Below are 11639 nucleotides of genomic sequence, written 5' to 3' on the forward strand. Positions count from 1 at the left end.
ATGTATATTCTATTTTTAGATCAGTGCATTCACTCACACCCAATCAATTTCAGGGGAAAAAGAGGGGGGTGGGGAACCTGCCCGGTTTCCCCCCTACCTAAAGACAAGGTACAATTATTCACTCTTAGACAATGTACGGTTACTCAATCTTTATAACAGACATTTTTGTGATTAAACAATAAATAAATGAAGACTGCTGTCTGGGGTTTTGTAAGTTTCCATTTCGCCCTTCTTTTTTTCTTTTTCTTTTTTTTCTTTTTTTTTCAATTTTTAGACGCTACTGCATTTAGCATGATTTTGTCTAGTGTAAAATTCTGTCCTCGTGCCAGTGCATAACATCCCGGCATTTCTTTTCCCCATTTCGTTCTGGAACACATGCACAGTGCAGACGAATAAGACGCTGTGTTTACTGATAAAATGCTCCAGCCTGACGGTTGAGGTAAGATCATGATTACACCTTGCAGGGACAATGCAACAGAATTCTCGCCAGGCAGTCCAGGGTGAACCAGCTTCACGCTTCACCTCATCGGGTCCTGTGTCGCCCCCCACCCTCCCACCCACCCCTCCAATCCCCCCACCGCCACTCCACTCCCACCCCACGCTCCTGGTCTTTTCTTGTAGGTGGTCGGGAGTCAAACAGCACAGCAGTGAGCGTGAAACTCGAGAGATTAGCCCCGTTTGTACTCTGTGTGTGTGTGTGTGTGTGTGTGTGTGTGCCAAATTCGAGGCCACGCATATTTTCTGTGCAAAGTGTTGTGCTCGTTGGTTGAAAACTGGGGCCTGCACACCTGTGTGCATATGTAATGTATACCTCATCTCAGTTGTCTGAGAAGAGAAGGCGGGTTTCAGGTGAATCAACATTCCGTTGTGGGGTTACTGCCGGGCCTTGGGAACCTGACAGAAACTGTAACAGATAGTATACAGGTTGCATCTGATTTGCTAAACTGACGAGTTGTGTTTGTGATAAAGAGACATTAACGCTTTATAAACATCTACCCTGTGCCTAAACAGTCACGCGTGCGTATCAGCCGTACTAGAACTCGTGGCCTTGTGACAGCGTGGAAGGAGACGCTGCTAGAGCGGTCGCTTTCTCAAGTTGTTCACTGTGACAATACAGGCCCATCTGTCCGTCCGTCCGTCCTTCTGTGTGGTCCCCACTGAGTCCGGTCTGTCTTGAGGACTGAGTGGATTGTGCTTCCTCGACAACAGGAATATTCTTTGCTGTGCGTGATGGCTAGTTGCGAGAACGTCAGTTTGCTGCCCACATCCGAAGAATATTATGCCGGTATGTAAGACCTGTGCAGGGGGTATGGGGGCCAAATTTCGTGGTTCGTGACAGTAGCTGTAGCAGTTGTTTTTGTATCAGTAATCTAATGTCTGTTTGCTTGTTTGAATTAAAGATTCGCCGGTTAAACTGCATCGAAAAATATTGTATTGTCAACTTTTACATGTCATGCAGTGTTTAGACTTGATTCACATGACCAATTTTTAAGAAAAAAAGGTTTTAGATTCACATGACTAACTTTTTAGAAAAAAAAAATGTTTTTGACTTTAAAGGCCTTTCGGTTTGGAAATGGCAATTATGTCAGTGACTGGAACCAAACGTTGAACTAGCAAATCAAATCGACTGTCACCGTTGAGAGGCATGTGTGTGAGAAAGGGAGGAGAAAAGCATACAGAGGAGAGCCGGAGAAAGGAGAAAGATTTCTTTATAACATCATGATCATAACAATGGAGACTTAATCAGCACACTTTTCATAAACCTGCTCCAAATGCTTTACAAATCATGGTTTTATACAAAACAAATCACATCAATGTTACATATCCTGCGGGACACCAAAACTGATCTAACTTGCAAACTAGGCTACATGCACACTGGCATGAGCATGATTCATGCAACAAATCTCATAGACATACATTCAAACTTTATATATACATACCTGCGGCTCCCACTCAACACACACACACACACACACACACACACACACACACACACACACACACACACACCCGTGCACACACATACATTCGAACTTATATGAATATGTGTACACATACAAATATATGCACGCATATAGTCAAGCATATACACATGTTCAAAAGTATACACTGTTTGGATGAACATGTCGCAATGAAACTGAATGCTGAGAGAAGAGGTGAGTTTTGAGGCCAGATTTAAAAGGTGCGGAGGAATCGTACTGACGGAGGTTGCCTGATCTTTTGGTTCCATATCTTTTGGTCTTGAATAGAAAAAGGTCTGTGTCCCGAGGTCTTAGTGCTGACGTCAGGTATCAGAAGTCGAGCATCAAAAGAAGAAGCCTCCTGTATTCTGAACATGCCTGTTAAAAACAAAACACAAAACAATAAGTCCATTTTGCAGTGCTACATGACACGCAGTTTTCTTCAATGAGAATACTTCACAGTGACTTACACAGTGATGCAGCCACTTCACGAAACAACGATTCTGATGAACCAGTGAACCAGACATCCAAGACTCTGTGTGTGTGTGTGTGTGTGTGTGTGTGTGTGTGTGTGTGACAGCCAGACCTATCTTAATGTTTATTTAAATCAAAAACAAACAATGTGTTTGCTATCATGTACATTCCTTCCTTGTGAATAAAAATGATTTGTTGTTGTTGCTGATGTAACTGTAGTGCATTTAGAAGCGTAGCTTTTCCAGTTGAAATGAAACAGCATTACAAGGACTGCAACTGTAAATGTAAATCTTGAAGAAAATAATGGGGGTAAAGTTCACACACACACACACACACACACACACACACACACACACACACACACATGTACGGACGCACGCGCACACAAACGCACACTTCAAGTTAATTTTCGTCTAGTAAAATCACAATTGTGGACAGAACGAACGAAGGCGCGCGCGCACACACACACACACACACAGACACACACACACACACACACACACACACACACACACACACACACACACACACACACACTCACTCACACGCACACACACACACACTCACTCACACGCACACACACTATATCCGTGTTTATGGATGTTTGCACTAGAAAAACGTTGTACATTGTATACTGTCTAGCTAACCGCACATGCCGTGACAAGACTGGAAACATGTCACAAACAACATGAACAACATCACTCACACCACACCATGAAAAAATACAGAGAAAAAAAAGGAGAAGAAAATGACTATGCCACTATACTACACTACAGTATGGATGTCAAATTAATATAATAACAAATACCCGCGGAAAAGAAAACTGGAAACATCAGTCACATTCAAGTATACCTACCGAGCAATAGAGTTGATATTTAGTTAGAATAGAATAGTATATGTCTTTATTACCAAGTGTACCAGGGTCACAAGGAATATTGGGGGGTGGGTGGGGGCGGATAGTCGTTATATAAAAAGGTACAAATATAAATCGAATATCATACATAAGCACAGATACAGTAGAATTTAGGATACATACAGGTGCATATCAACACACACACACACACACACACACACACACACACACACACACACGTTTAAACAGCCCTGAGAAGCCGCATATTACATGTGAATGGAACTGATGACTAGATCTTCACGAAAATGGTTGTTGATTGCAGTTCTATTTAATCATACTGGATTTGTTCGAGAGACAGGGCATTGACTGCTACGGGGAAAAGCTATTGGCGAAACGATTGGTTTTCGTCCTCATACTTCTGTAGCCTGAGGGGAGCATCTCGAAAATCCCCAAAGCTGGATCTGATTCGTCCTGCCTGATTGATTTTGCTTTTTTGAGTAGCCGCTTATAAAGTATGTCGGCTAGAGAATGTACTAGATCAGCCCCGGTTTATGATTACAGGCCTCAATACGCTTCTGCTGAGATGAGTTGATCAGAAAACCAAAATGGCAGATGAGTGGGTGGCGCAGCAAGACAGATTGTGAGAATCTGCGCGCCGCTCTGTGCGCGTGCGTGCTTCACTGAGTGCATGCCGCGCGCACGCCCGGGGGCATGTATGCCAGTGCCGGTGTGCATGTGTGTTGTGCGTGTGTGTGTGCGTATGTGTAGTAGTAGTAGTCGTATTAGTACTAGTAGTAGCCGGCTAATAGTGAGTGTCAGTGAGTGTGCATGTGCAGGGTGTGTGCATGCGATGACTGATGCTAAATTGTCCATAGTTTCCTTTTCTTCATGCGGTACCAGTTCACCTGCTGCACCGTTTCCTCTCTTGTTGAGTTTTATTCTGCACTTTCGGACGCGTTCACACGCTTGTATCATGTGTCCAGGTGTCAGTGGTTGTGTTGTGGGAAAAGGGACCACTCGAACAATTTGTGTTTTTGTTCATTTCTTTTTTCATGTTGATCAGGACGCCATGGCAAGTGTCTTTTCAAAAAACTGAACTGCTTGCACATGAAAGAAAGTTGTAACCTAAGGCCGTGTGAAAGGAAGACGAGACATTACTCCATGCTTTTCAATCGACGTTTATTGTTCATGTCCGTCGATCGAGCACTGAGTTATTAGCGGGATATGTGGAGTGTTTGTCAGTGTGTGAGCTCACTTGTGCGTGTATGTGTTTGCATTCATATCATCGATCCTTCGTGTGTGTTTTTGGGTATGTGTGTGAGTGCGTGTGTGTGTGTGTGTGCGCGCGCGCGCGCCGCGTGGGGGAGGGGGAGCGGGGAGGGTGGGGGTGTGCGCCGGCCGTGGGGGGGGGGGGGGGGGGAGGTGGGCCGGGGGTGTGCCGCCGGCCGCGTACATTATGTGCGTGGCCGTTCATTTTTTCGTCTCTGTACTTAATTAAGTCACTGTGATGAAGCACGTGGAAAAAGAAACGTTGGTGAAAAAAGGGGAGGTGGGGTGGGAGGGGAATAATGTGTGCCCCAGTCTATTGTCTATGCATGCGTGTGTGTATTTGTATAGTTAAGGATGATATGGGGGAGGGGAGGGGGTGGGGGGCCGTAAGTTTTTAGTGTATGTGTGTGTTGGCATGGGGATATGAGATGCATTTGGCCATGAGGTCGTTAATCTCACCTGTACAGTCGTCAGTAGAGTTCATCTCAGTCAGCAACAAGCGAGTTCCAGGATCGACTTGCGCTCATCGGGAAAGGAATCAGTTTCCAGGAACTGACACGCTCACACCATGGCTGTCACCGCTCTTCACGGTGCTCAGTGCGGCCTCCACGACAGAAACGTTTCAGTTACTTATCAGTGCTGGGTTGACTGGAGTCAGGCCGCAAAGATGTGACAGCCGCACTATCGCCAGTACCAGTCCTGCGATGACTTAGTATGGGCGACGTGATTGTTCAGTGTTCGTTCAAGAGGATCTGCTGTTTAATGCATTGCCGTTTGTAATAAGTGAAAAAATATCATTTCGGTGTAAACTTGAAAGTAACGCCGTTTCTTGTTTCCTTTGCAGTTGTATGCCTATTTGTGCGCGTGTGTGGGGTGGGGGTAGGGGTGGGCGGAGGTGGAGGGGTTGCAGTTGGAGGGGGACGGGCGGGGTGGGGTGGGGGTGGCCGGGGGGTTATGAATTCTGAAAACTACGTGAATTTGTCGGTCTTTGGAGCCACCGGGAAACGCTGAGTTCCGACCACAAAACATAACTAAAGTGTACTGACAAAAACCTGAGATGAGATCCAAGCGTTCACGAGGTATTGCACAGCGAGTTTGCTGCAGCGTTTTACATGATTTATATCTGTTTATTGCATTTCCATTGGACTATCTTCAAAGTTTGCTATCCATACCCATCGTCATCTTGTCGGTGTTGTTTTTATCGCATCCCACAGTGAGTCAATGATCACTTCAGTCATGTGTGCGGATTATTAATTGAGATGGATGTAAACATTACTGATTCGATCAATAAAGCCTAGCTGTGTGCTACAGCTTACCTGGCAGTTGGTTTTCTGTTTGTACGACACCATAGCCGACCTGAATTTCTCAGAGCCAGTTGCTTCGATATGTCAGTGGGCCCAGTGTCACAAATTTGACTGACTACAACATTTCTGCGATTGTTTGTATATCCCAAATCTACCTTGCCATAGAGAGTATTAAAGTCAAAGATTCATGAGGCTTCTTATTTATTTGCAATTAATAAAGTCAATAATAACAATCGGCATCATCATGATGATAGAAATGATACTAATCCAAATAACGATAATAATAATATCAATAATATCATTTATTTTCACTGGTCTAATATCATCATCTTAGATGAACAGACTATAAGGAATAAACGAACTTATCTATTTGCATGCTATGGCAACTGGCTCGTATAGTATTAAGTTTTAAAACAAACCAAAAAAACACAACTAAAAACAATTCGTAGACTGCAATCATCTGCAGTGTCTCTTTCAAAGAGGACAGACGGCAAGGGAAAAAAGCCTCGGGAAGCAAAACTGCCTTAGATCAGGCTTGTTGGGACTGGCTTGGCCATGAAGATAAAACAAAGAGGGTCGGTCTGCTCATCGGATGAATGGAAAACAGACTCGGCTGGATCCGGTGAGTCTTTGAAACCATCAACTGGACTGTGTTCCAAACGCAGTCAGTGTTCACGCACACAGACACACTGACACACACAGACACACACACAGACACACACACACACACACTATACACAAAGCGCGCGCGCGCGCATATATCGTTACCTACACGGTACACATCACTATTGGTCTGAACAAAGGGGGCCTGCTTTACTGGCACACTGACGGGCGCAATAGCCGAGTACGTAGTTACAGCGTTGGACTTTCAAAATGAAGGTCCCGGGTTCGAATCTTGGTAACGGCGCCTTGTTAGTAGAGATTTTTCCGATCTGGCAGGTGAACATATGTGCAGACCTGCTCGTGTCTGAACCTTCTTCGTGTGTCTACGCAAGCAGAAGATCAAATACGCACGTAAAAAGATCCTGTATTCCATATCAGCGTTCGGTAGGTTATGGAAACGAGAACATACCCAGCATGCACACCTCCGAAAACAGACTCGGTATGGCTACCTTTACATGGTGGGGTAAAAAGGGTAACACACGTGAAAGTCCACTCGTGTACCGTGACACCGTAGTACTGTCACGAGTGAACGTGGGAGTTGCAGCCCACGAACGACTCAACTGAGACTGAAGAAGACTGGCATACTGTACTCACAGTCGGCATGCACTGAAGCAAAAATAAACAAATACTGAGATGAATAAATACACAGATAAATAAACAGATAATAGCAACGCTGTGTACTAGTTCTTTCTGTGTGTGCATGCGGGCCTCGATATGAACAAGGACCCGGTGTTATGACCAAGAATGACTCCACCCCAAGTTAACTCCATGGGGTCAATCTGGGAAAGGCATGAATAAATCCAGGTTTGCTGAAGTTATGGGTGTTCATCATATCATACATGACCGAACGAGCTCCCAGAAAACCCCAAGCGGAAGCCTGTGTTCAGTGAAATCAGAGTGAGCAATTCGTTTGTCCCACTGAGTTTCGTCCCCACTGACTTCTTTGACACTCCTTTTCTCCCCGCCCCCCCCCCCCCCCACCCCCACCACACACACACACACACCCCAACCACACACACACACACGCGCGCGCGCGCGCACGCAGGCACGCACGCACACACACACACACACACACATACATACATACATACAGTACATACATACACACAAACACGCACGCACGTGCCGCGCACTCAAACACCCACACACACACTCTCTCACACACACACACACACACACACACACACACACACACACACACACACACAACTTTCTCACCGCCCTGAACGTTACATTTTATGACTTCTCTTTCAAATACCCGGCACTGATTTGGCCTCTTTCGCCGCACACACGGGCTGCTGTGTGCTATAGAAAACAGAAGCACAATATATGAATTACAGCCTAGTGGCGGCATTTTAGGGTCACAGCTGAAGATGATGCACCCCCGTGGTGTGTGCAGATTGGTATAGATGATTATAGATGTCAGCTGGGGGCCGGGGTTGGTACAAGTCCTCTTTTATGTGGACAGCTTGCTTCTTTTGAGCTTGAATGTCGATATATATATCCCCCGCCCTCTCTCTCTCTCTCGCTGTGTGTGTGTGTGTGTGTGTGTGTGTGTGTGTGTGTGTGTGTGTGTGTGTGTGTGCGTGTGAGAGAGAGAGAGTTAGGGCTTTGCAAAGAGAGTAGGTGAACTTCTTGTTCAAACAGAATGGAAAGCCTTCAGCACAAACTGATCAGTTAATGAATAATGGCATGGTCATGTGTTCTTTCTCTCTGACTCTGTATCTGTGTATCTGTCTGTCTCTCCCTGTCGCTCTCCCTGTCTATCTGCCTGTTTCAGAATCAACATTTTATTTCAGATGGTACATTGAATAACCAACCAGTAACTCCCCCCCCTTTTTGAGCTGTCTGTGTTTAAAAGAGAAAAAAGAGTTTTAAAACATTCACAATAAATAATGTTACAATGAAATACACAGTTGCACACAGTACCTGTCTCACACAGGTGCCGAGTTACATATTCCCATGCCCGCACGCGCATGACCACATCCATCCCATTAACACACACACACACACACACACACACACACACACACACACACACACACACATTAACATTACTGATGTCTCACAAAATTTGTTATTTGATAATTTTTGTTTGTTGTTAACTCAGTTTGTTGTTGGTTTTATTATTTGATGATAAATGAGACAGTAGAATAAGAAATGTAACAATATTACTCTTCATGATTTAGGCAATTTCATAATACTTTGTAAAGCCAGTGGAAGGGGTTTTTTTGTGCGTGTGCGTGTGCGTGTGTGTGTGTGTGTGTGTGTGTGTGTGTGTGTGTGTGTGCGGTGTGTTTGTGTGTTGTGTGTGTGTGTGTGTGTGTGTGTGTGTGTGTGTGTGCGGGCGCGTCTATATTTCTCTCAGTCTGTCTGATGACCTAGATGTGTGTTGTTTGCTGTGTGGACAGTGATAGACACGGAGAAGTTGGTGTTCACGTTCGTGGACGTGGTGCTGACAGTGATCATCTTTGTGCTGTTCGTCGAGGAGGTGTACTTCGTCATCAAGACCTACAAACACTTCAACATCGTCATCAAGTCCATCTGGCTCATCTCCATCTACCCTGTGGGTATACATGGATGTATGAGTATATCTATCTAATATATTGATAAGCATTGGTGCGCTTTTATCTCACATCCATTCCACGCCCTCAGTGAGGTATACTCTACACAATGCTAACTTTTTTGTGTGTGGTATATATATATATATTTTTTTTTTTAAAGCCACAGCCATTATGGTTATAACCCCAACGTATAAACAGATGAAACGTGATACAATAATCAAAATATAGACATAGTATTGTTGAACTTTGAAAAGAACGAGAGAAGAACGAGAGAAGAAAAAAACATATATGTATAAATTGTATGAAACTGGTACAATGAATATCTATATATGGAAAGGGGAGAAAGAGAGAAGAAGAAAACAAAACAAAACATGTCCTGCAGAAGGAATATGATAAAGAACACACACACACACACACACACACACACACACACACACAGAGTCTTCTACTGTTTCTACATTTCAGGAATGTGATCTTTTCAGTTGTGCCCATAAACAAGTGATTATAATATTGGGGGTGACACATTGCAGATTTTTCAGCTACATCATATACCTGCATACCATGAAGCAATTCCTCACATGTTTATGCGCTTGTGGGACACTGTATTGTATTGTATTGTTGTGTTGTATTGTATTGTATTGTTGTATTGTATTACTCTTTTTGTCACAACAGGTTTCTCTGTGTGAAATTCGGGCTGCTCTCGCCAGGGAGAGCGCGTCGCTACAATGACCACGCCAACCATTTTTTCTTCTTTTTTTCTGCTTGTAATTAAAATGTTTATTTGTTTTCCTATCGAAGTAGATTTCACAATAAAATTTTTACAGAGCCAACCCTTTTGTTGCCGTGGGTCCTTTTACCTGCGCTAAGTTCATGCTGCACACGGGACCTCGGTTTATCGTTTCATCCGAATGACTAGCGTCCAGACCACCACTGAAGTTCTAGTGAAGAGGGAGAAATTACTGGTGACTGTGGGATTCGAACCAGTGCGCTCAAACCTCTCGCTTCCTTGGCGGACGCGTTATTATTTGGCCAACACTCCACTTTGTAGGTATATATATATTACCTTGTAAAATATTGCGCTACAATTCAACGTACTGTTACCGCAAAAAAACTTCTTTTTTTTTAATCTATAATTTTTACTCCTTAATTTCCATTCCCAGTACAAAAATACCGTTTCTTCAATTAAAATAAGATAGGGAGGTGTATGAAATCACGAATGCTTTCCTCTCTGCATCTCACGAAAAAAAGGTCAACATGATTTATACTCACAATGCATGATCTACATTCTCCGTATCAGTGTGTCTGTTTTCCCGAGTCAAGTTTGTCGTGTGTGTGTTCGAGAAGAAAAACAAGTTGAAATATCGTAATTCTGATATGGAAAACGTTAGCCATTTGCATATTGTATAGAAGTAACCAATAGTGGTGCTCGTTATACCACACAACGGAAAAAGTCTCCTCATTTTGTTCTCTAAGTTGTTAAGTCAGCTTCTTCTTCTCCATTCGTGGGCTGCAACTCCCACGTTCACTCGTATGTACACGAGAGGGCTTTTACGTGCATGACCGTTTTTACCCCGCCAGGTAGGCAGCCATACTTGGGAGGTGCATGCTAGGTATATTCTTGTTTCCATACAGTAACCCACCGAACACTGACATGGATTACATGATCTTTAAAGTAGGTATTTGATCTTCTGCTCGCGTATACACATGAAGGGGGTTCAGGCACTAGCAGGTCTGCACTTACGTTGACCTGGGAGATCGGAATAATCTCCACCCTTTACGGCCACCAGGCGCCGCTACCGAGATTCAAACCCGGGACCCTCAGTTTGAAAGTCCAACCCTTTAACCATTCGGCTATTGCGCCCGTCTGTTAAGTCAGCAATGGTAGCCAAGGCGTGTGATATTTTGTATCTCATTCACTGCCCCAACAATACATCAGGTGATGGAGATGAACACAGTTGACAGATTTCCAGTTTTTGTGAGAGGTTTTTTGTTGTTGTTTTTTTTTATTATTATTCATCAAAGCATAGGCTTTTCAGTTTTCCATGTATAATAATTTCATAATTATACACGTGTTCTCGAGTAGTGAAAATTAACACCAATGTCGCATATACGATCACATTTGAATGCAGTGTGAACCGTGGGAAAATGTTGTGTTGTATGTGTTTGCATAACCTTTCTCTCCCCCCTCTGTGTGTAGAAACCAGTCACCACCCTCCTCTCTTTACTCTGTCAAATATCTTACACCATCACACAGTGTGTGTGTGTGTGTGTGTGTGTGTGTGTGTGTGCGCGCATACGTGTGTATGTATGAGTGTGATACAGCATATGTAATGACATCCTAACGGAGTGCAAAAACTTTGGGAAAGTATTATGTTGTATGTGTCAGCACGAGGTCTTTCCCCACCTCTCTGTATCTGTCCACCCCGTTCCCCACCCTCATCTCTCCTCTGTATCTGTCCACCCCTTTTCCACACCCTCATCTCTCCCCCTCTCTGTATCTGTCCACCCCTTTTCCCCACCCTCATCTCTCCCCCTCTCTGTATCTGTCCAC

General features: G+C 44.1%; 1 protein-coding gene across 1 annotated transcript in view; it reads left to right on the top strand.

Annotated features, from left to right (window-relative positions):
• Nucleotides 1–739: 739 nt before the first annotated feature.
• LOC143295397 (organic solute transporter subunit alpha-like) overlaps nucleotides 740–11639 on the top strand; it is a 21300-nt gene continuing 10400 nt past the window's right edge. The window contains exons 1-2 of the mRNA XM_076607069.1: nucleotides 740–1285; nucleotides 8936–9090. Of these exons, the coding sequence (XP_076463184.1) occupies nucleotides 1231–1285; nucleotides 8936–9090 (210 nt within the window). The 5' untranslated portion in view covers nucleotides 740–1230. The remainder of the gene's footprint in view (nucleotides 1286–8935; nucleotides 9091–11639) is intronic.

This window comes from Babylonia areolata, chromosome 20 (assembly GCF_041734735.1).
Source record: "Babylonia areolata isolate BAREFJ2019XMU chromosome 20, ASM4173473v1, whole genome shotgun sequence".
NCBI lineage: Eukaryota > Metazoa > Mollusca > Gastropoda > Neogastropoda > Buccinidae > Babylonia > Babylonia areolata.